At 38.8% G+C, this 26,375-nt stretch overlaps 1 protein-coding gene and 1 long non-coding RNA gene across 3 annotated transcripts in view; one reads left to right on the top strand and one right to left on the bottom strand.

Annotated features, from left to right (window-relative positions):
- Positions 1–25,077, top strand: part of LOC113112549 (adenosine kinase-like) — a 66,921-nt gene extending 41,844 nt beyond the window's left edge. For both annotated transcript variants that reach the window (XM_026278221.1, XM_026278222.1), the window contains exons 5-6: positions 20,518–20,690; positions 24,891–25,077. In XM_026278221.1, the coding sequence (XP_026134006.1) occupies positions 20,518–20,690; positions 24,891–25,062 (345 nt within the window). In that variant the 3' untranslated portion in view covers positions 25,063–25,077. The remainder of the gene's footprint in view (positions 1–20,517; positions 20,691–24,890) is intronic.
- Positions 10,458–16,852, bottom strand: LOC113112550 (uncharacterized). The gene is made up of 2 exons (XR_003293448.1): positions 15,020–16,852; positions 10,458–10,969 (listed from the first exon to the last, which is right to left on the bottom strand). It is a non-coding gene; the product is annotated as an uncharacterized LOC113112550 (long non-coding RNA).
- Positions 25,078–26,375: the final 1,298 nt, after the last annotated feature.

Raw genomic sequence — 26,375 nt, 5'->3', positions numbered from 1 at the left:
ATAAAGCAAATGCTCTTTGGTTGTTTATTTAAACACTGGACAGTTGAGTAGCAGATGAAGTAAAGTTTTTGCTCCGAAGTTCATCAAAGAGGCCCCTGTTTTCCCAAGTTGACAGGAGAATGTACCTCCCCACCAGAAAGACAGAATGAATTGGGTCTGTCCAGAAATGAGCTGTTCTTTCTGCAAAATTAGAAGCAGGCAGGTTCCAAGAGCAGAGCTGGCAAGAGTCATGATGTCTCCATGTTATTGAGAGGACCACCAGGGATGGATTTTTCAGTCTGTTTTTAATCGCCATAATATTCTCCGTAATAGAACTGGCTGGAGGCTGCAATTTACTGCTGCAATGTTACAGATCAGTTTCTGCTTGTCATTAAGTGTGTCTAAACAAGAGTTTTTCCTCTTGCTTTTTTTTTTTTGTAAGTTTGTGTAATTAGTGACATTACTCAGTCTGTTCTTTTATATACAAATGTCTGTGACCTTGCTCGAGATGGCTTGAAGAAATGATTAGACTCTGTGAGTCATAGTGTCTGCCTGTCTAGATGGATAGATTAATCCATTTACAATTATCTATTCAGATTTTTATTAAAGATCCTGATTAAAAAAAGAGCATCTCTCTCTCTCTGTGTTTCCACAAAAATGTTAAGCAGTACAAATGTTTCCAACAATTTCTGAAGTGCAAGTCAGCATTTTAGAATAATTTCTAAAGGGTCACGTGATATTTGAAAACTGTAGATTCAGCTTTTCCATCTCAGGAATAAATAACATTTTATTACATATATATATATATATATATATATATGTATGTATATATATATATATGTATGTATGTATATATATATATGTATGTATATATATATATATATATATATATATATATATATATGTATGTATGTATATATATATATATATATATATATATATATGTATATGTATTTTTTGTACTACAGGGTAGCACTGGGCATGTGACAAATACAACTTTGAACCTTGACTTAGTTCCTCATAGTGGCTAGGGCTCTGTTACTAGTGGCACCAATGACATAAGAACTCAACGATCCATTCTTGCTTTGAAAAATGATCTTGAAGCCACAGAAATGTTCAGAAATCTCCATCTACTCCAGGATCCCTGAAGTGAAGCACTTCCTGGCCAGTGTTTTCGGCATGAGTTGAAAGTGACCGCTTCACAGCATGCTGTGTAATGGCTTTGGGATCCAGCCGTGGCTGTAATTCTTCAGATGAGCATCCAGTGTCGGTTCTGCTGTCACCGTCCGCCTGTCTACTGTCACATGCCTCACATCCCCAAGAATTACTGCACACACCTGTGCACAGCGATTTACAGCTTTGGCAGTCTGTGCACTCTCTGGAGAATCCATGGATTGCTGTAAATTGGTTTTGAACTCAGATATTGTTCAATTTGGTTTTCCACCAATTGTTTTCAACATTCGCAAAGATCTGATTTTAGTTCCTTCAGCTAATTTTTAATTGCCACATTATAGCTCTTCAAATCTTAAAGGATTACTGTAGTTCAGCTTTTTTTACTTACAGGGATAGTTCACCCAAAAATTATAATTATGTCATTAATAACTATTTGTTCCAAACCAGTAAGACCTCCATTTATCTTCAGAACAGAGTCTAAGGTATTTTAGATTTAGTCCGAGAGCTCCCAGTTCCTCCATTGAAACTGTGTATGGTATACTGTCCATGTCCAGAAAGGTAAGAAAAACATCATCAAAGTAGTCCATGTGACATCAGAGGGTCAGTTAGAATATTTTGAAGCATCAAAAATACATTTTGGTCCAAAAATATCAAAAACTATGACTTTATTCAGCATTGTCTTCTCTTCCGTGTCTGTCTGTGAGAGAGTTCAAAAAGCAGTTTGTCATATCCGGTTCGCGAACGAATCATTCGATGTAACCAGATCTTTTTGAACCAGTTCACCAAATCGAACTGAATCTTTTTAAACTGTTCACGTCTCCAATATGCATTAATCCACAAATGACTTAAAATTTGGCTGACGCTCCCTCTGAGTTCAAACAAACCAATATCCCGGAGTAATTTATTTACTCAAACAGTACACTGACTGAACTGCTGTGAAGACAGAACTGAAGATGAACACCTAGCCGAGCCAGATAATGACTCGTTCACGAGTCAAGAACCGGTTGCATCGGTTTTTGGATCACCAGTAGTTCTTTCGGACAGTTCGATTCAATAAATCAGTTAAAGAAAACGGTTCACCAGTTCTTTTGTGCTCTACGTAATGGCGTCATTGGCGATGATTGCCCTTGATTCAAGCCTTCGGTTTACCTGGGCACAGAATCAGTTCAGAATCAATCACCAAAAGAATCAGTTCAGTTCAGATGCTCTGTGGGTCGGTCTGCTTAACGCTGAGTCACACATGCGCGGTATCATCAGCTCCTCGGTTCTCGAATCGGATGCGTCTGACAGAAACGGTTCTTGACGGTTCGTCAACGAGTCATTGTGTGGCTTACGAGTCATTATTACTCCGGGATATTGGTTTGTTTTAACTTCGAGGGAGTGTCAGCCAAATTAAAAAAATTAACAGCTTAAGTCATTTGTGGATTAATGCATATTGGAGACGTGAACAGTTTAAAAAGATTCAGTTTGATTTGGTGAACTGGTTCAAAAAGATCTGGTTACATCGAATGATTCGTTCGCGAACCGGATATCATAAACTGCTTTGTTTTGAACTCTCCCAACAGACACGGAAGAGAAGACAATGCTGAATAAAGTCATAGTTTTTGCTATTTTTGGACAAAAATGTATTTTTGATGCTTCAAAATATTCTTACTGACCCTCTGATGTCACATGGACTACTTTTATTAAGTTTTTCTTACATTTCTGGACATGGACAATATACCGTACACACAGCTTCAATGGAGGAACTGAGAGCTCTCAGACTAAATCTAAAATATCTTTAACGGTGTTCCAAAGATAAATGGAGGTCTTACAGGTTTGGAACGACATGAGTTATTAATAACATAATTATGATTTTTGGGTGATCTATCCCTTTAACCTAATGTCGTTTCAGTCTTCTGCAGAACACAAAATATATTTTTTGAATGTCTCACTGTTCCCACACTGCCCCCTATAATGAAAGTCAGTGGGGTCCAAACTAAATTGAGCCTAAAAAAATTATTAAAAAAACAAAAAAAACTGTGAACTGCATTCAAAATTTCCTTTTGTGGTGTTCCACAGAAGTAAATAAAACCGGTTGGGGACAACATGAGTGAGTAAGTGATAACAGAATTGTTGGTGAACTTTTCCTTTAAGACTGGTTAAGGAGTTATACATCGCAGAATATGAGCCTCATTTCATCCCAGAAATAATATTATTTCCATATGACATTGAAAAGTTTATTTTTCCAACCAGACTGCTTGCAGCAGCAAACAAGATGGCTGTCAGAGTCTTCAGGCTCCTTCAGAGCATAAACTGTCAAGGTAATTGCAAGTTTTATAGAAATGTTGTTCCTGCATGTCATTAACCTGTGCAGTGATCCATGCTGCCATTGTTTTGATTGGTATCATCCCAGGCAATAAAGGCCAAGTTTCCACTCCCAATTAGCGGTTTAAAATCCAACTGTTAGGTTCTTTATTTTTTTATATATATATAATCACTCAGCTTGTCTGTCTAGGCCATTTTATAGTATAGTGGTGCTGTTAAATTCATGCCTAGTTAGCATGCACTAATTAACACCACTAACATCATGCTGATTTACCTGTCTGCTCGTATGTCTTGTTCACATTGCTGACTTATCATTAACATACCAGTTGAATGATGCTTATAGTGTTTTACTCCTCTCTAGTTACTTTTAATAGCTATTAATAAAGGCTTGTATGATTTATGAATTAAATACTTGGGTCAGGGTTCAACTAGCCTTTAGATTTCTGTTCTGCAAAGTCGAGTTTAGTTGCAGACATGCTTCAGTTGGTGTTGCTTATGGACTGTCATTGAAACCTATATCAACTTTCCCAAATATGCTTAAATGTGCATCATTCTGAGAAGATCTTGTTAGAAGCCAGAAGAAACAGTCAGAGAAATTAATAGCTCTCTCCTTAGCCATTGACTTGATTTGTAGATGTTGGCAACCCAGCATAGTGTAGCGTGGACGTTTGTGCCCAGGGATATTACAGTACAGAGGAGGAGTTGTCTCATATGTTGCTTCTAGGCTTCCCATAGAGACGACATTGCACACTCAGACCTAATTAAAGTGAAGGCAGTATGCTTTAAAGCTCCCTCCATAATTCATAAAAATCGTCAGGCCTCTCGGGGAGAGCATGCCATGCTTTCTGGGATGTTTGATGACCTCTGTTTATCTAAGTGACAGGGGGAGGGAGAGAAGGGGGGTGAGAAATTAGACAGGAATTAGCATAGCAATAGCTGTAGTTGTGTGCGAACACGGGAGCATCTCCGGCGTGTTCTTGAAAAGAAAGAAGGTCGTATTTTGATTGGCAGTTAAGATTGGTGAGGTGCAGCTGTGCTGAGATCAGTGCCAGAGCATCTCCGGAGACCTGCAGGAGGTCTGCTGAGGAAGCAGGTCACCCTGTGACAAGCTACAATTGCAACTATATTTGTCTTTAAAAAGAAAGTGCGTGAGAAAGAGAAATGGTAGCATGCACCCTGAACAGGTGTTACTGTGTTGTCTCGTTGTTTTGATGTATTGCCTTTGCTGTACAGAGCTACTTCTGTACTTGCTTGCCTCACACAAGTGCTTCTGTTTATTTGCTTGTGAGGGTCTGGGGGTCTTAGTCCAGGTTTGTTTGCCTTTTTTAGCGCATTATGCGCAATGTCCGTGGTAGGGAAAAATTGATTTGCGAAAGTTTTAGAGCTTCCAAGATAACTTAATTAAAAAAAAAATTTTTTTTTTAATATATATTAAATGAGTTAAATACAAAGAGGTTAAGTTAATGTGATTTGCTGATCACAGCCCATTTTACTTCTGTAATGTGGCACAAGTGAGCAGGATTGTATCCATCAAGTGTTGGATGATAAATAATGCCCCGTTAAAAATAAGAATGGACTGAGATGTGAGAGGTCACTAAAACCATAATCAAATAGTTTTTTGGTTGTTGAAATTTTTTTCATCCAGTATCTTGATCCGTTTCAGAGAAGAAGCTGCTTCAGAGGTAGAACAAGTTCTAGATCAATTTCAAAGACAAACATACTGTGCATGAATATCATTCACAATAAGACTACTTTAGAAAAATGGGGTCAAATCAGATTTTACATTGTGTTGACTGTTATATTTTGATTAGTTAACTCATTTGTCTTGTTTAAACTGTTCTTAATTTCTAAATGGTCTAAAAATTTTACTAGTTTTAATGTGAGATGTGACATGTTTTGTAAATTTTATTTTCTTGATGAATTAAATGCATTTAAACTTAATGAAATTTGTGTTGAGGCACATTTCAGCAAGTTGAGGTGAATCATAGTTATTTAAATGTACAGTTCTTATTTGTAGTCTTTGTTCATATTAAACACACAAACACAGTAACTAACTATATTTTATTTATGTATATTTATGGTGCAGGGTACTACAGTGAACAGGTTTTTAAGTCTTTTAGGGGTATTGGAGGTTTTTGATTGACAGTTTAAAGTTGCCATGACATCAAAACTGACAATTCTGATTTCTTATGGCATGTTGAGGTGTTTATTATATCTGATTTATCGATGCTCCAAATGTTTTACTTTCCACTGTTCCAAGTGATTCTCACACATGCTCGGTTACTTGAAGGATAGTACGATAAAGTATGAATGTATGATTGAATTCATCACATCATTGCCTGGTATGTACTTATTAAGCTCTTTGTAATTTGTAAGAGCAATCAAGTAATGATTTGTGATCTCAATAGTCTTTGTGACGGCTGATCTGCACTTTATTCAGCAGGTAGCGTGTGTGTTTTTAGAGGTGGGTGTAGTTTCTTCATGCCAATCATCAGTGCCGGTGGAGCAGCCGTGGATTCCTGTGGTGGGCAGCCGTTTGTTATTCTTCTGTACTGCTCTTTAAGGAGCGGCGGGAGGTGGAGATGTGGGCTCTAATCATTAGCACATTAGCCTAACACAAATACTCTGGTGTGGGTGTGTGAGAGAGCACGGGGGAGATTAAATCATTAGAGATTTGCTTACAGCTTTTCTTAAGCAGTATTAATGAATGAAACCCCTTGATTATAGCTTAAATTAGCGGTGCAGTGTAGAGTAGTAAACTCGGGTCGGGGATTTTGAAGAAGCAGTATTGTTGGCCAGTGCCCTGAGGCTGAGAAGGAGCCGCTCATAGCAGGATTTGACATTGGTAAACATGGTACATCATGCTTTTGACTAAGAAATAAAAGTGACTGGATTTGGCTCCATAATTAGTCCTGACCTTGATCGTGTCAAATGCACACTGTATGCTAAACAGAGGACAAAAGGAAAAGAACAACCTTTAAAGAAAAGCATCAGTGGAATCATTTTAATTGACCGGGATAGTCGCCCAGCAGGGGGATTCAAGATGCTTGGTAATTTTCTTTGTTTGTGAAATTGTATCCCCTTTTGAATCTGTATTGTTCATTACTGGTCCGAATTGTGCTGTGGATCGGGAAGCTCCTGAGATGAATATTTCATCATGAGCTATGGAAACTAGAAGTCAAATTTGGCCTGACAAGAAATTATGGCCCACAAGGTCATCATTGAAATAATATTAAACAAGTGGTTGTTGTGCCACAGCTGTGCTTCTTCATTTTGTTTCAATCTCAGGAGGATCTGAGCAAGATTATTTGTTTTTGGTGTTTTTTGTGTGTTCCTTTCTTTTTTTTTGAAAATCGAAGACTGATAGTCTTCGATTTTAATTTTCAGACTGGGCCACGTAAAATTATATTCAACCCAGTACAATGAGATACAAAGAATACAAAGAATTTCCATGGTCAAATGAAAGTACGACCTTCATAAATGCAGCTACCGGTGAAGCGTGTAGCATAACTATTACTTTGAAAATATAAAACTTCTCCCTTTTATTCACTTCCTTTGTTATGCTGCACTGTCATTGTTTGAGTGTTTTATCAGACAGACATTTTATAACTAATAGTTTTTTTGTGCCCAGTGAATGCTCATGAGGATCTGTTATTGATTTCTTTGTGTGAACGCCAGACTCAAGAATAATTACAGCTAACCAAATTTTAAACCTCTGCCAGTCAGTTCAAGTAGTTAAAGTTGGACGGCGAGCGGCTTCGGCATTCCCAGGTGTGCTGGATAATTTCTCCAGCTCCCAAAAGTGTCGAAAAGAGAAAAGAAGCGTGGCGCAGAACAGCCCCATTGGTGTTTGCGTAGCGCTACAGCTGCGTTTCACATGACTTGCCAAAGCTAACAGGGGCTGGATGTGGAGAGGCAAATTTGCCAGCGTTAACTCGGATAAACAAGCTTTTCATTCAAAGACGAAATTCTCGCTGTAATCTCAGGCAGGGCTGTCAGGGCCTGGCCCCTCTCTTTTGGATCTCTTGCTCAGACTTTTAACAGGAACCCAGGGGTCTGAAAGACAGGGAGAGAATGAGAGGGTTTTTTGGTGGGCGAGGGCAAGTCAAATGAGAGCGAGAGAGTGGAGACCTGGACTGATCTGCGTCTCAGGTGCCATGGCTCGATAAATCAGTATGTGGCCCCAAGGACGATGGGATAATTGAATTGTTTTGGTATGGTTGTTTGTTTAAAGACAAAGTTAAATGTGCATTAAATGTCTCTCCTTCTCCGTCTGTCTGTCTTTCAACTTTTTTTTTTCTAGTTCTGGGAGGGGTAGAAGGGCTGAAATCTGATCCAGCAGTTGGCTTCGGGGAAGCTTCTTTTGGCCCGTAACGCCGGGACCTGCGGGAGCCATTATAAAGCAGAATTCACATTTTTACATTTTCAAATAGATTTAACTGCAGGGCTCAATCCCCAGCACTGACCCTGTTAACATTCTGCCTTGTCTGGGAACGCATAGAGTGGGCCAACCTTTATAGGCTGCATCGCAGCTTTGGAGCAAGAGGTGTTGCGTTTGGCAAGCAAAGAGGGATTTTGAGAGAAGGCTTTATAGGCGCAGAAATACATCTGCCACGGTCCTTAGTGTATCTATTATTCTATAGTGCATTAATGGTCTGGAGAGGAATCATTTCCTGAGTGTAGTTAACTACATGCTTAGAGAAACCTTATCCAAAGCTGGGGATTGAGAGGACCTAATGGCCTAGTTCCCAGCCCTGGCTCTCCTCAGATTCTGTTACAATACAGTTGCAGTCTGCCCAGTCTGAATGACCTTGATTTATCACCATGATTAGAGTTATGGTGCAGAATGCAGGATAAAATATCCTACTTGCCCTCCGTTCCAAAGTGTATAGCGTGTGAGACCCATTTGTGATTTGAACCCTTGTTTAACCTTGTTCTGGCTACGACGTCTTTAAGGGAACCACAAACCTTAATTACGGGATTGGCTACACTGTTGAGGTTTGCATAGCTATCGGTATAAATTAGCAGAGATAAAATCATGTTTTTATAGGTTTTTGCAGCGAAGAACTGAGTTTGTCTAAGAAGGTCACAAATTGTGGCTCCTTCTCAATCAAGATCTTTCTAACACCGAGAAGCTATTGTTAGAAAATAAATAAGGGAACGCTGATTACTTCAGTAATCATTACGTGAAACGAACATCGGTACATGAGCCTTGAGATCTTAGTTTAATTAAATTCCCGGTTTAATAAATAATGACCAAGCTTTCCTGTACTGAATGCTGTGTAAATACATTTTTATCCATTCCGGTGAGCATTGAACTGACAGTGTGGGGTGAAAGTGGTAAATAATTGTGTTTTCAAAGAGAGTCAGCTGTTCAGCTATTTTATAAATCCATTCATTCAAATTGAATGTTTTGGCACAGTTAATTTCATGTGTGACACGCTCTGTGAAGGACCATAAGAATGCGCTTTTGTGCTGACAAAGATGCAATGTGGGCAGTGGAATAGGAAAAAATGCAGGAAGATGGGACTGCCACATTTTTAGACAAATAGATGTGAGCAAAGCATGGGAAAGTCAGCTTAATCTAATAAAATCCTGTAAAGATCTACTACTGTATGTCTGAAATGTCATGTTTGAATCATGGTGACAGACAGAAGGATCTGTTCATTGTTTTTACTGAACATTTATATCTAATATTACTCTACTGGTGTTATACATTCAGTCATTTTTTTTTTTTTTTTTTTCTTGTATTATTTCGGAACATGTGATTATGTTCAAGACAAGTTTTTACCAGATGCAGCTGTAGTGCATGCATCTTTTTTTAAAAGATATTTAACAAGTGATTTGTTTAACATTTACATCATGTTGACAGCTTTATGTGTGGTGCACTTGAAATAAACATTTCTTTAACTAGAGGGTTAATAAAGAAAAAGATACTTGAATCAAGTTGCTCAAACGTTCAAATGTTTTTTTTTTTTTAATTTTTTTGCCATATCACCCAGCCCTACAGGGACGTAGAATTGAATTTCAAATAAATTAATCATTTTTACTTCAGGAAAGGAGGCATGGATATATAGATAGATGCCTATATCTGTAGAAAATTTTGATCTAGCTTATACATTTCATCATCACAAGGTGAAATGAAACATTAATTTCCCAATATGCATTCCATGTGTTGTTTTTCTTTGTATTGCATTTACAATTTTTGCTGTCGGTTTCATTCTGAATTTTGTCCGACCCTGTTTAGAACTGTACATATAGCTTTTTGTTTGAGTTTACCTTTTGTTAAGGCAAAGGAGTCCCTTTTATTTTTAAGTCACTTGATTATCACATAATAGCCAATTTTAAACATAGCTTTGTCATATATATATATAGCTGTATTTCCAGAAGAGACTGTCCTGTTAAACACCGTAACCATACTCCAGATCATCAGGGCCTGCAGTTTGCGAGCTTTGCCCACACTGTCGCACTTAAAGGGGGCTATTGAGACAGCTTGCTTTATGGTTTGGTTATGGCGTCCTTATTTTTCACCAGAGTGGGGCTGTTTTATTTATCAGGCCAGTATTTATGGAGATTAATGAAGAAGAGTTGGGCTGGCTGTGCTGTAGTGGAGTGAGGAATCTGGAGTGCTATTGGTCTCATAAATCAGGCACTCCGTGCTTGCTCATGTCTCAAACAGTCATCTCAAGCGCCAGATATGAGTCTTACTGCTCTCCATTAAACTCCCACAGATGTTTCCAGGCCTGTCGGGGGGTCGAGCGGGGGGTGAGATTGTTGCTCACAGCAGAGACATGTAATCGCATACACACAGCTGCTCATCGCTCCTTAATGTTGTAGCTGCTCAACACTCTATTGTTACACCCTTCCACACTCACACACTTTTTCTACTAAGGATTCCTTGCATTTATTATTGTTGAGTGTACTACAGTCTGTTGTAACCTTTTCTCTGTCATCTATATTTAGTTGTCAGAATGTTTGTTTTGTTTGTTTACACACACACACACACACACACGTTCATTCATTCATTCAGTTTTTTTTATTTTTATACCCTGCTTGTCTCTCAAATGTGTTGAGAAGTTTATAGATTTCTCCTTTTACATCTCTAGCTGTACAGCACAAAGAAATCCAAGGTCCTCTTTTCTCAATTCAGCAAGTAGCAGGCGAGTCTCAGTGTTGAACAAAATAAAAACAGGACTCGTATTCACCTTTGTGTAAAAGGTTGTAATGTGTGAATTTAAAAAAAAAAATGCATTCATTAACTCAGTCAACCAATATTCTCCTGGCTTGTTTTCATTCTTTGGATAAATTGACAATTTCCTACCATGTTCTTGTCAGGCTGTGAGGGATGTAAAACTGGCTTTTGTTGCTTTGCAAACCCTTGTGGCACTGTGGGGTCAAAGGTCACCCTGCAAAGCCTCTGATCCTGTAGCTCGGTTTGAATGGAGCACTGCCTCCAGCTTTTGAAAGGCTCTTTCTTTCTCAGAGGAGGGCGGGGGGGTGGGGTCAATTTCTGCCAATAAAAGAACACAAAGCAACAGAGCAATGAACAGCCCTGTCAGACAGGGGAGTTTATTAACACACCATGAATTGCACTAGAGTGGCTCCTGGTCTCCTGTATCAGAATCAAGCTGCGGGGCTTGGGAAAGACAAACAGGAGCTCAATGAATCTGGTTGTGTTCAAGCCCAAAGCCACTTATACCATCATACACCATTTTTGAAACCTTTTATGGGAGTTCATTTGCCGTCAGTTAACATACAGTTTGATGCAGACACACACACCACCCAGTAAGAGAGTGGTCTCAGTCATGCTACAGCATTAATAAACATGACACATCCATGAATACACATCACGTAAATGGATTAATGTAAATATATTTTTTTAATAATATGTTAGGGTGGGGTCATATATCAATACAAGAATATGTATACCATTATCTTTTTAACATAACCCTTTCTTAAAATTTCAGCAGATGGTTAAAAAAAATAATAATAATCCTCCCCCACATTAGAACCATCATTTTTACAAACAAGTTTATTCTAAATGTGTAATGCAAATAGTAAATGATCAAATAATCAAGTTTTTTTTCCACGTTTTTAAATATTTTTATAAAAAGTTATAATAATACTTTTATAATTTATACATTAAATAAATGTATTTTTATAGATTATTATTATATGATATTTTATTTTATTAATACATAATTGTATAAATGCATTTATTTATTTTTGCTTGTTTTGTTTGAATTAGTAAATAGCCACAGATTTTCATAAAGATGGCAGACAAATAAAATCTGAGTTTTGGATCATTTAATTTACACAGTTTAAACTGATGTATGAAACTAAGTTACTGTCTACTAATGACAATCTTAAAGCAACTTAATGGCCAAACAAAAATGCTTAACAGCTTAAGATTGTGAATGTTTCAATACATTGCCTAGTCCAAATGTGAAATGTGAAGCTGAGCAAACAATTATGCAATTTTCATTTTTGTTGATCTATCCCTTTAAGACATGTACACATTCTCATTCACCTCTCTGTCTATCCCTCCCCTGTTTCTCACACCCCCCACGTCTCTGTTACTAGCACCATGTCCCAGTACACCACTGATCTTTTCCCTATAGGCGTCTGGCATGTGCTGGAGATCAAAGCAGAGTGCCAACCCAAGGTTAAGGGGCAATACCAATTCACCTGCAGCTCTGTCTGGGCAGGGGGAAGTTTCTGTTTTTCTCACATACCCTCCCCTTTCTTCCCCCTTTCACACCGCAAACAGGATTAGCCTCCAGTGCGTCATGGTCCCGGACCAATGAGTGCAAAGCACTATTTTATGACCAGATAAACTCTAGCCATAAATTGACCAGTGGGTTTCCAACCTCTCACTCTCATATTAACGAGAGATTGAGAGAGACTAGTCTGCTACGAAATCCTCCCAGACTATGCCCCCTTCGACAGCACCAACTCTCTGGACACCCAATAGAAAGTCCATTGTGACAGATCATTGTGCGTCAGCCCCGGCAGCATGGGCTTGTTTGTCTCATGAATAATTCAGCAGGCCTCTCCAGCACTAAACAACAGAGGCCTGTACTGTATATTTAACCAGTTGGGTAGGAAAACCAGTATGTTTGTCAGATAAACTCTGCATGGTCTTAACAAGCAATCATTCTGTTCGGCCGTGCCTGCAAGGTTACTCTGGGAAATGGGCCTTCGTTGGTGCCTCTGATCTGATCTCTCAGCAGATAGCACCAGGTGGTTCCCTACAAGTGTGTGTGTGTGTGTGTGTGAGAGAGAGTTGCATAGAAATAGAGAGAGTCAGACCGGATGGTGTCATTTACACTGTGCTACCGCAGTGTTCAAAGACACTGGTAAACTAACTCCATTCTCTCTCCCAAGCCCTTGTCTGAAATACTAAACCGTACAGTCACACTGGAGGAGGCCACCCTGGCCAAGAGGGGAAGTGGCGTTCACAGGCTCTCACAGAGACCTGCTCTCTCCTCTTTGAGGACACTTTCACACTGGGGCTTTTGGTGAAGGCCTGACTTTGGTTTGTATGGTTGGTTTGAAAGCCACTCTCTTACTTCACCAGCAAGCCACACTCAAGTCCACTTAAAAATGGTGATTTGGGAAACTGTTGGTGTGGACTCCAGTACTGTATTCCTTTAATATGAACACATTCTGGTGAGAGTGAACTGATAATGATTCCATATGATTAGACTATTAGCTGATAATGCATTTTCTGTTGCTGCTGCTTTCCACAGAAACTGACTTTAGCGAGCGCACACACGCATGCACATAATTTATTGTTAATAGACTGAGAATAGATCATAATGTTAAATTAAATACTGTAAATCAGTGAAGTCAGTGTTGCCCCATTATGGGAGTGGTTAATAGTAGTAATATAATACTTTTATAAATTATTTGATTCAATGCTCCAACTTTTATCTCAAACAGAAGAACACATCAAAGTAAAAAATGTTAATGTTTTTTTTTGTTTTTTTGTTTTTTCATAATTAGTGCTACAATTGCCCCTCACCTCACATCTGGTAAAATTGTATTGCTACCAATAAGTCTTTGCAATTTTGCCTATATTTAACAATTCTCTCCTACGGTTTAATATTTTAAATTCAAAGACAACAAAATCAAATAAAGTTAGAAGTAATGTAAAAAATCTTAAAACTGTTCAAATTCTTGTTGTTGCTGAAAATGTCTCACAAAGAGGAAAAATTTTTTTCAGCTAGAGTACATAGAGCATGTGCTGAATATGTTTCATACATTTATTGTGTTACTATTGCCTGCAGTATTCACTGCTTATCTGGATGTCATGATGACACTGAATCATAATTCAGTTCAGAAGCAGATATTAACGGAGACCTGCAGGGAAAAAGGATGCTGAAACTGAACTCTGGTTCTGAAAAAGCAGTCCAACCTTGTATTTAAACAGCCTGCATTTTAGCACATTACCCAGCAGTTTTGTGTGTGCATGTGTGTGTGTGTGTGTGTGTGTGTGTCCCTTGATTGTTACGTTAGATTGCTGTAAAACTGCCACTTATTGGGATGGTGTGGGCACTGCAGTCGCACAAGCAGCTTATGTAATGAGACTTTTTTCTCTCTCTCACTTTCCCCTCCATCTCTGTCTGCCTACACTCTGAGAAAATTAGATGGTGCCGAAATGCCTTGGATTACAGGGAATCGTGGCTGTGTGTTTATGTTGCTCCCCAGGCTGTGGATGGGAAAGATGAGATCTGGATGTTTGACTTGTTGCCAGATCTGTTGTGCAAAATTACATATTTGCTAAATCAACTAGTTGATGGTTTGCATAAAATACTAGTCATTCTTTAGAAAGCCCGGTTCTATCTGTCTGTTTGTCTCTCAATCTATTGTTCTACCTATTGTTCTATCGTTTTATCTATTGTAAGAAACTCCCATTGATTCGAAGTCTGTACATTCTAAATTATTATTTTCTCATTTTAAACATTTGAATGTTTGATTTATTATACTGAATTGGTTAATTTGAACAGTTTTTGTAAATAAACAGTCTCAAGGTTCATGGATTCATATCCTTGCATAGCAAAAGATTACATTTCCACTGTTTGCTCAGTTGCAGTATATAAATTAAAGTTTTTAGTTTTTCCTTTTGTTGCATTTAGTGCACGTTTTGAACTTTTTTTTAAATATTAAAAAAACAACCATGGCCCAATTAAATTGTGCAATATGGAAATGTAATGTAGGAAGTATGATTTGCTTCTTCCTAAATGGTCCTTTTTTATGAGTATTATTGGAAAAGATTTGTTCTACTGAATCTTTTCTCTCATATGAAATGTTACAGTTCAATTCATTTTAGTGCAACTAGAAACTTTGTTCAGGATGTTCTTGTAGATAAACTTAAAAAATAATAATTAACATTTGGATTTTGGTGTGTTTATTATAACTGTATCAGTTCAAACTATTTGTTACAGAATATTTGGCACTAATTAAGTTAAATACATATTTTAATTGCTTAATAGTATAGTTTTCTTCATATACTGCAGTTAAAGCACTTCAAGCAAATCATTTAAAGTAGTCTTACCAAACTGGGTTAATACCAGCTGTGTTGGTGTCTCTTTCAGCTGGACAGAAAAAAAAAAAGAAAGAAAGAAAAGGTCTAGTCGATCTCCATAATCGACTAGTCGGTTCTTGAATAACTCAAGCAGCATGACTTATTCCTAGTCTGGACGGAGCGATGAAGACTCCTGACAGGCCCGCACGCATCTGATCATCCCTCGCCGAGTCGCCGGCTGTCTTCCTCCTCCGGCCCTGTCGCTGTGGTGAGGATGTCACATCCCAGCGGAGGGAGGTGTTAAAGAGAAGTCACAGACAGCAGTCCAAATATGACACCATTGGCAGGGGGCACGCAGCGGAAATGGCACACAACACCCCATAAGCGTGAAATAAAGCAGATAAGAGAAACTGACCAGATGTTTCACTTTGCGGGGGGGACATGAGAGTAAACGGCTGAGAGAAACAGTGAAGTCCTGAGCTTGTTAGGCTATTGAGAGAACCGAGACTCGAGTCCTATAGCGATGATTGATTGATTTAATAGAAGCAGACAGTGCTCATCATTGTCAATCACAGTGATGGGCCGCTCTCTCTTCCTCTCCTGTCTCGTTCTGTCTCTCGATCTTTCTTCTTTTTTTTTTTAATTCGCTCCTCTCTTTCTCTCCCTCCTGAGCTTTGGTGCCAGGCTGGGCAGGCTCGGATGGGCAGACGGAGAGTTGTCTTCATTATAATGCCTTTATTTATTCATGTGTCTGCGGCCAGTGACAGCCGTGCCTGTGCACAGCTCTCCTCTCTGTCTGCATCCTTAGAGATATGACTCATTTTCATTTCTCTCTCTCTTTCTGCTCCCATCATTCTCTCTTCTCTGTCAAGTGCTGCTTTCAGTTAGCTTCAAAACTGACACACGAATGCACAACATGCATCAGTCACATCCAGCGGCCCACGTCAGTGTGCAGAGGGTACGCGTCAACATGCGGCAGAAGAATTGTTCGACGCTGGTGGCTTGTGTGGGCCAGATTGCCTTATGACCACTTTTGGGAGGCCAGTGCTGGCGGTCTATCTCGGTTCGATCTATAAATAGCCGTGCTGCGGTTTTTGTCAGTTTGATAAGCTTGTAATTGGAGTTGCATCCATCAGGTTACCGAGGGCTTTTAATCCTTAGATGTGTTGGCTGGGTTCTGGAGCTGCTTCTGGCTGGGTTTCAGGTTAAAGAGCATTCACCGCCATTGTTTAAGCCTGGGTTCACTGAGCTAAATGCTATTAGATTATTACAGTGTGTCAAAAGCAAATTAATCTAATTTTGCCTATCCGTGGCTCTGCCAAACAGTCATCCCTAATCAGGCATTGTGTTCAGACCTCCCTTTTAAGCCCCTGGCATGAGGTACGTCGGGTTTTTCTAAGGATTATAGATCAAAATTAGGTTATGTCGCTCTTTCACCTGAATTAATGTAGTTTGTTGGGATTTTACAGCTCTGTTGTAGTTGGTAGTCAGCCTCTTTGTGGTATAGATCAAAAGAAAAGCAGTGATTATGAAACGGATCGCTTCACTCTAGGCTCTTAGGGGTTTTTTTCTTCCATGTGCTTTGATGCATCAGAACCCGGTGGGCTTCTGTTATGGAGCCCAGTATTCGGCAGCACTGCTGTAGGGGCTGTCAGTGGACTCTCTGATTGTCCTCTGGCAAATGAAGGATAGCTGCAGCAAGCATGTGACTGAGAAGAGAGGCAGTTAGGATACTGGGATACGTGTTGGGTCACCTCCCCAAGAAAAAGCCCTCACATCTGTAACCATTAATGCTTCAGACATTTAAAGGAATATCATTGTATAGGTCATTAGAAATGGATAGATATTGATAAATGAATAAATTCTGACTTGTTTAGTAAGAATTATGGTAAGAATTTTGCATTTTTTTTTTTTTTTTTTTTAAGAACTATCTTATGCTCAACAAGGCATTTATTTGATCACAAATACAGTAAAATTGTCATATGTTTATGCGGGCATGTATCCATGTACCGATTTCTTTTTTTATTCTTGTAATGGCCTAATCTGGCTCTACACGGTGGGTTGTTTTCTTATTGTAAAAAAGAAAAAAAATTCCATACGATCAGCAAATTTTGAAGGAACATCAGCGTTTTACATAACTTGTTATATTTCTGTTTGCATGTTTCTCTTCACTTCCCCGAACAACCCTAATGCATGCACGCACACTGTACAGTATGAGTGTGTGAGAGTCTTCGCTTACGTGATCATGTGCAGCCACATTATGTCAGAGCCGGGCTGTGCGTTCGAGGCCGAGGGGCTCAACACAGCGGGAGACACTGCTGTTTAATTTCAGCACTTCATCCCCCTCCGTAATGAAGCTTCCCTCACACACGCTTGCTCACACCCTGCCAGTGCTGCTGGCGGGTAATTGGGATGTGACTGAGCATGAATATCCCTTACGCCTGCCTCAGACCGACCTCCCCACGACCCTGCAGATAGCTTTTTGTCTTAATGGACATATCATCTTTTATTTAGATCTCCATTTGAAAGTAATTGTCAGCAGGAAGGGGTCATTGCAATAGATGGAGACGAATAGACTGGTGTTTCACAGCAGACCTCTTTGATTGACTGCAGTTTTAGGCTTGCTTTGATTATGTGAGTCAGAACAAAGGTGTGTGCTGTGCCAAGCTGTTTTTGGAGGCTTATTAGAAGCACCGCCCCGACCCCATCCTTCCTAATCAGCTGCCATTGGAGCTCTGCTGTCTCTTAAACAATCAAAGATGCATGCATGTATCTTTTGAATTACAATGCTGACAGGTATACGTTTAGAGGTGTTTTTTACGTTTACAATCATTTTTATTTTTATTTTGTCACCCAAGGTTTCCCATTAAGTAACTGCACCTGGTGAATCAAATGTGTCAGCGTGTCATATGGGAGTGTTGTGGTCTGTAAGTGTTGAATCTGTACACAGCAGCAGCAGGAATCATGGGAAATGACCTCAGGAAATCTTAGATTCAGCAGGGATGATCACAGAGCTTTGAGCATTTGCTCCGAGTTATCACGATTTGTATTTTTCAACTATACTCCAGACTGTGCCTAAATAATTTATGCCCAAAAATATCAATTTGCGAAAGATCACTACTGGCACCTGTAGAAATGTGCTTGTTATGACCTACAAATTTGCATGTAATGCTTTTATTTGTGCTTGTTTTGTGATCACATCTTTTGCTATGTTGATGTAATAAACTGAGATGATGCACATCACATTTTTCCTCAGAGGAAACCATTTGGCGTTCTGTAAGTTCATTAGGTAGCTAGAAAAAATATTTGTACTTGACCCACATACCATATTTTTACAACAGACTTGATGTGTGAAGGGCACACGACAACATTTATAAGATGTATTGAAGGAAGAGCCCAAACTTCACTCAATTTCCAAGTGATGCTGACATACTGTGGTTATGGTCCATGATATTGGCACAGATTCTGTGTATCAAACAATTCTTTGTGACTGTATATAGTTCTGAAGTTGGAAAAGACATTTAGCTCCTACTTTAAGTGAATCTTAGTTCCCAGGACATCTACAAGATGGATTAAAATGCTAATTCTGTAAAAGGATGGGAGACATAAACACAAAACAGGATGACTGTAATTTTAAAGTATTTATAAAAAAAAAAAATATATATATATATATATATATATATATCTATATATATATATATATATATATATAAAAGAGAGTAAACATTTATTCTGTGGTATTTAAAAAAAAAAAAAATTTACTTAGCGACTATTTTTGTTTCTTATAGGAGCCAGTGGCTCCGTATGTGAAATTTTCAGAAGACTTCATTTCGATTCATGCAGATTGTTTACAATGTCTTTATGAACTTTTAAAAATTGCCATGTTTTGGGTGAATGGACTTTCAGTGGAAGCATCAAATCTCTCAGGTTTCATTAAAATATATCAGTTCGTGTGTTGAAGATGAAAGAAAGTCTTTGGAATGTCATGTAGATGAGTATTTGATGACAGAATTTTTAAACTATCATTTCATTTGGCTTTGATCCAGAACAATTACAAGTATGAATCCAATATAACTGATTTGAGAAGTATTGATCCATTTTAAACAATCAGTAGTGTGACCAGTTGGTTTTAGAAGATGCATCAATAGTTAAATGGAGGTAACCTGTGTGCAGTCAAGGGCTTTCAATTGATTTTAGTATAAATACACCATCTGGAAGGTTTAATTTGGCAAGTCAATATTATGGCAGGACTTTCACCATCAACATTAAGCTACAAACAACTCAACAAAAAAGTAATTAAAAGGCACAAAGCAGAAGATGGATACAAGAAGTTTTCCAAGTCATTGAATATCCCTTGGAGTTCATTTAAGTCCTTAATTAAGGAATGGGAAGAGAATGGTACAGCTGAGGAAACTTTTGATTGACAAGACATAGTAAGTCAAATGGGTTGTGAAAGTGATTTCACATTGAACCTTAGGTGCCCACTGCGACATTAGCCTCATCAGCAGCTTTAGGATGTTTATGTCTTTTTAGTCTAATATTTAACAGACTGTACACCGTAAACAAAGGGGTATTGCTCCACAGACGGACAAGCTTCTTAGGCTGGACTGATTACTCTCTCAGGCTGAGCATCTCATTCACAAGGGACTCCATCAACAGACATTGCAAGGTTGCAATAAAAGCAGCAAACATAGCACTGTGGACTCTAATAAATCTTCAGAGGATAAACCCCACAGCACTAAAAACCTAGAAATACCTTTTCATCATCCCCATAAAAGTGGCGATGTCATAGTGTTTGTGGTAAACCACCGTCCAGGGTGCTGGAATTAATGCAACTCTGTAATCTATTTTAACACAGTTTAACATCAGTTATAGTACAATACAATAATTGTGGGGTGAAAAAGAGCTTTTTCTGAATGAGTTCAAATGTAAATCAATATCTGATATCAGCTAGGTTATGTGCTTCTAAATATAATTATTTTCTTAATTTTGTCAATGTACTCTGTTTTAGAAGTCTTTCGCCGTCTCTACATTTAGTTTTTTTTTTTAGCACTATTCCCACCACATTTTTAAGACGCTGTGTCACAATAAAACGACACGCATATTAATAGTCAAATAAATATATAAATAATACAAAAGAATAAGCAGGAAAAGTATTTTAAGTATTTGTAAATATTTAAAACATTATAAATAAATATTTAGAGGTTAAAAAAAGACTGTATTGAAATGCTTAACGAATGACTCACTTGTTGTTCCTTGATTTAAGCATTTTTATCAGTTCGCTATTACTTCCTTTTTCATTAGTCATTCTCTAGTTATTCTCTTGCAGAGTTGCACGCACAGGTCCATTTTGCCTTTCCAGGAATTGTCAATATATAGACAACTTCCTAGATCCTGGATATGTGATTTCCAGTCTTTTTTTTTAACCGCCAGATATGGAAGCTATGTTTACGTATAAGAATAATCGCTTTTCCTCTGCTCTCTTTCCTTTGCCCCCCCCTTCCGTCTCAATCTGTCTTTCCTCTCAGTGGATGATCCAGGAACCGCACAATGTGGCCACCTTCTTCGGCTGCATTGGGAAGGATAAGTTTGGGAAGATCCTTAAGGAGAAGGCAGAGGAGGCCCACGTGGACGCCCACTACTACGAGCAGAGCGAAGAGCCCACGGGGACGTGCGCTGCCTGCATCACTGGCGACAACAGGTCAGCCACCCCTTTCCTCTAGGGAGGGCCCTTATCGCTTCCTCAGGATAGCACCCCCCAACACACACACACACACACACACACACACAGCGCACATTCACACACCCCACCTCACTATGCATTGGGACTCACTGTTCCCTTGCCGGCTGTTCTGCTCTTTTCCGCTAGAGCTCTTGATTTATTTATTTGCCGGGGTTAGATCAGCACAGAGGTATTTTGATACACCGCATGACTTGGCCCTGAAGGGTGCTAGATTCCATGACTGAGCAGATATGTGAAACCGCTTGGGACGAATAAAGTGCTACCTACACATTTGAACAGAGCTGATTGATGTGTTTATTTAAGTGTCACTTACTATTTCTCTGCTTGTGAAGAAAATGTGACTGTAAGCACGGAAGCTTATTGACTAATCTGTAATCATACGAACTGTGAGGATTTGTTCAAATGAACAGCAAATTTAAACTTCTGATGGCCCGCTGACACATTTTTGCGGCTTGCCCGGATAATCTAAAAGGAAAAAGCTATATCAGAAAGAAAAAAAAACTGCCGCCATGGATATTAGGATTGGGAATTAAGGAGTTTAATGATACTGAATTTCTGTCAATGATCTTTAATGTTTTTTAATAATTTCATTAATGATTCTTTTAGCACTTTGTAAGATATATCACCATTTTAGATTTGCATTCAAACTGAAAGAATGAATGTAGATTTTGTGCTGCTGGTTTCACAGCAAAATGTAGAACTGACATTTCATTCACTTCTGCACTTCACACGACGACGCATATACATACTTGACAGCAACTCTTTAAATTTAAATAAATAAATAATCATGTAAATATTTTTAATAGTGCACTGTAAAATAATAGTATTATCACACTTTCCTATTTTATTTATTTTATAAAAAAACTAAAATACTAAAGTGCATTAATGTTGTTATTATTACAATAATAATTTTTTATAGCTATATTTAATGGGTCACATTATGTGCAGTATGAGCACCAAACCGAATTTCCAGGTGGCCTCATAAGAACCAGACTGAGAAACTTATGTGCACCCCTGGTTATTTGTACATTTACTCATATGTTAAAATTTTATATCATAGAATTGTATTATATTTATTTATATATATTATATTAAGTCAGACGTGACCATGAATATCTTTCAGTTCAGTTTGTTGAGTCTTGTTAATGAGAATAATTCAGTAACCACACTGGCTGAATCATATTTTTGTTCCCTAGAAAGAACCGGCTCATAAGAGTCTTGTATTAATTTTTCTTAAAATTCCTGTCATATGCACATAAATTGACAGTCACCACATATAAGCTACTACTAAATATTGAAGAAACTTCATTATCTGTAAAGTTGCCTTGCAATGATTTGTATCGTAAAAAGCGCTATACAAATATACTTGAATTGAACTGAAAGAGTCATTTGTCCAAGAAACAGACTGTATGTTCTGTGCTATTGAATCACAATGGTGCTGCTTATACTAGTGGAGAAAAATGTTTTTTGGAGCTTGACAAACACAGTCGCTGTAAACGTTTTTTTATTGTGCTAAGATATTCTGGGTTCACTGAAAAATATACACAGTTTATTACATAATTTTAATTTCTGGCAGGACTATTCCTTTAATGAAAAAAATGCATACATATGCAGGGGCACCGGTCTCAGTGACATCAGCTGAATAATAGATGCTCCTCTGAGGCAGCTGTGATCGTTCAGGTGGTGATCTGCATTTGTTTTGCATGTTGTCAGCCATGCTACTGCCTTTTAATCAGAGCTGCTAACAAAACTATTGGAATGGTGCGTGTACATGAGCAGCCACTCACAGGTGTGTCCTCTCTGAGCTAAGCTGACAAATGAGAGACACCGCAGATCATCCGGTGTAGTTTATTGTGGATTCATGCATGTGCTGTAACAGAATTGATGTTGAGAGATTGTTTATGAAAGCAAATACTACCGATTAGCATTCTCCAGGTGTTATAGACCCCCTTTGGAGTGCACATACTTATAGTCATGTAATATACATTTAAAAGGTCCCATGTAACCAGTGAAGATATGAAATTCGAGAAGGAGATTTATGAGGGCTGGTCTCTTTGTTTAGACTGTCATAGTGTTAGTGTGAGTGCATTAGAGACCGTTTGAAAGAGCAGCGGCTTGTAGAGCTGTCAGCCTTGGCCTTATGAGACTCTTCTCATTAGCACCTCACCTGTCAAAGCAGACCCTTTCATTACAAGAGACTCGCAGACCTGCAGCTCAAGGCCTGAAAGCAGTTTGATCAATATCTTACTCAATACTTTCTCCCTCCAGCTACGCAGTGCACCTGTATGCAGCCACTGGTGAGACAGGTCAGACGAGAAACAGTGTTAAAAGGCCACTGATTTCAGACCCGTTTGTTGGAGGGAGGGAGAGAGGTCATGGGTCTACAGCCTGCAGCGAATGGTCTGCCCTTCCTCTCTGTGCCGCCTCTCACTGTAAGCTGTGGAGAAGAGTCGTGACACATCTGCCTGGTCAGATCAGCGTGACTCTGCCACTCGAAATGCTTGTTATGCCTTAATGGATTTGATTTTAATGAAAATGATGACATCAAGCCGGGGGAGTGTCAGATCAGCCTATTGCATGTTCTTCTGTGAAAATTACAGTCAGATGCTTTTTTTTGGTCAGGGAAAGGTGTTTAATTAGATGGATACACATAGTAGAGATGCACAACATAAACACATATTGTACCCGTTGCGGGCTGGACTTAAACTGGACTCCTAAACCTGCATCACCTGCCTGAGCACCGTTGCTCTGTCTCTTGAGTCTCTGCTACAACACAGCAAATCAAATTTGTAAGGCGGAAATAATATATACAGTATATGTACTCATTTCTGATTACATGATTAACATTTGTATTCTCTTGAACCCGTTTTAACGAGCATGCACCTGTTAATCTATTCTCTACGTCTGCCGTTTCTATCAAACCTGTTCAGTTTTCCTCCAGAAGCCGCAGGTCTATTGATTCTCATTTGTGGCCTGACTGTGCATAGCAGTGCTTTTTCTCTAAGGCTAATGCTGCTTCATTGTAGCGGCTGGCCTGTTGGGACTGCATCCTCTCAGTAACAAGTGAATAATGAGAGTGGTTGTTTTTCAAAGTGGAATTAGTTGTTTTTGTTGATACGAGGACCACCGGGAGGTTAATGGAGAAACAGCAGTCCTGGTGGACGTTTGCAGTTCTCCTGCATTGATCTGTTTGTTCATTTATTCATGGGAAAGGTCTTGTAAGGCATTTGCACTTAAATAAAAATAAGAGAAATAAAGAAAAAAAGTATGTTGATATTTAATTCCGGTAGAGCTGACACTAAGCAACTGTTTAGAAAACCATAGTCCATATGTTAATCATATTCCGCCTACAGCAATTTACAAAGCTACAGCAGCAGCACGTTTCACTCCGTGAAGGAGCTGTATAATTTACACAATCACCCTGAAGATAAAGTCGGTTTTCAACTGCTTTATGTGGTTTGTTTTATGCAAAGCCATTTAAAAGAAGGAAATTGGCATTGGTGTTATGAGAAATAGACAGTACCCTTGGGTCATATAATGGTGGTGATTTTAAAGATAAAGCCTTCTGGAAACAAATGCATTTGTGAAACCATGTATTCAGCTACATTCAACTTTTTTATAATATAAATCTTGCTGGACCATTTGTCTTGCTGGAGTAATTTTTTTTTTTTTTAGATGCACACCAACATTTTCACTGAACTCAAGTTATTTACTTATTTATTAAACGCTACTACTCTTCAAATGTATAAAATATTGTATCATGTACAAAATAAAATATGTAAAATAATATATTTTTTTTGTTATCAATTGTTTGTTGAATTTTCTTCTGGGAACAGTTGTATAAAACAAAAATCAACTGTGCAAATTTAGAACCCATGCCACCCCCCGTAGACTTAAAAAATAAATAAAATAAATGATAATAATGAAAAATAAATTAATACCTTAACAAAAATCTTTTTTTAAATATTAAAAATGTTAAATATATTTTTTATTTAAATGGTTTTATTTTTTGCAGTTCTGAAATCTGCAAATTATATTTCCATAATGTAACCCCATTATGTAATATTTAAATACACATTTTGCTGGAAAATATAATAATGTTGACTCCTCTTTATAATCTGACAGTGACTGTAGTTTTGTGTTTTTGTTGTCTGTTAGGTCTCTTGTTGCAAATCTTGCAGCTGCTAATTGCTACAAGAAAGAGAAACACCTCGATCTGGAGGAGAACTGGAAACTTGTTGAGAAAGCCCAAGTTTACTACATCGCTGTAAGTAGAACTGCCTCTCTTGACGCTTTTGCCTTGTTTGCAGTTTGTCACCACATGATGTGATGTGTTAAAATTCAGTTTTTCAAGTTGTTGGCAGTTTGCTTATTCTTTTCTGAGCCAAACACAGAAAAATCAGATTGCAGAGGGTGCAACTTTTTCCTCTTGATGATGGATGAGAGATTTTTTTGGGGATGTGTGTTTTGCAATGTGTGTCAATTGAAATTGTGAAGTCCTGAAGGGTCGTAACTGTTACTGAAAGATGAGGGGTGGAGTGTAGAGCACAGTCAGTGCTCTTTGACCTGTGAGAGTCGAGAGCTTTGATTAACAGGTCACGAGGGGGTGGGATGTCTCACTCTGAAGGTCACCGACTGACCTGTTGCCTTTGTATATGGTGCATGTACCTCAAGCCCTTAAAAAATAAGTTTGTCTAAGCGCTCTTCCACTTCGCTAGTCAACTGTGCTGGTTAATTCTGAGTACACACCATGAGAAGAGAGAGATGCAAAAGCCACTGCTTGTAATTACAGGTAATCAAGGTTGGTGTGTAACGAGCGACCCCTATTACACTCTGACCTTATTGTTAATGAGCCATTGCAAATGTGATTGGGATGGCTCTCTGTGTGGGTCTGTACCTGCTGTAAGCTCCATTCATTGAGGGAAAGTCTGGCATCCGCACAGGCTTGGACATCATTTGTTGAATACCTGTATTGTAGGAATGTGATTAACCTCGAGGCAGGAATCAGTCTTTGAAGCTCAATTTGGCAGCCATTGTAACGTGACACTCTAATCAAATCATTTTCGGCCCTGATTAAACATTTTTCATCACACTGTCGTTTGGTGAATGGGAAGCTTGAGGCTATACATGAATATTGAGGAGCTGTTGCGTGTTGACGGCCTTTGTGTTTTCAAACTTGGCTGAATGCGCCAACATTCACAGGAAAGTGCCCTGATGGCTCTGCCGCTCCATCGGCTTGCTGTCGCCATCACTTTTTTTCAGCATGTTTGTTGCATAAGCATGCAGTCGCACAAGACGCTCCGCCGAGCATCGAGATCCACATCAAGCTGTGCCATTGGATGAATGGCTGTCCTCGACGGCAAAGAACGCAAGCAAGCACATTCCAGTGTTTACTGAAAGTCTAGTCCCTGTTTTGTCAGGACAGGCTTTTTGGTAGTGCTTGTTTGACAGTGATCCTTAGGGAGAGATGATAGTTTCTGTTGTGGATGCCCTGCTTAGTTTGTCCAAGGCTCAAATTTCAGCTGAGATTAGAGTGCTGAGTGTCCCAGTGGGCAGGCTTGTTTTTCCTCCACCGGTCCGAACCGAGTCGTGAATTCAGCTTCTCCAGGTGCGCTGCAGGTCTCCGCTCCACAGACATGTTTA

The sequence above is a fragment of the Carassius auratus genome, chromosome 13 (genome assembly GCF_003368295.1).
Source record: "Carassius auratus strain Wakin chromosome 13, ASM336829v1, whole genome shotgun sequence".
NCBI lineage: Eukaryota > Metazoa > Chordata > Actinopteri > Cypriniformes > Cyprinidae > Carassius > Carassius auratus.
Note: the sequence above shows the minus strand (reverse complement) of the source record. Positions and strands in the feature narration are given on the sequence as shown.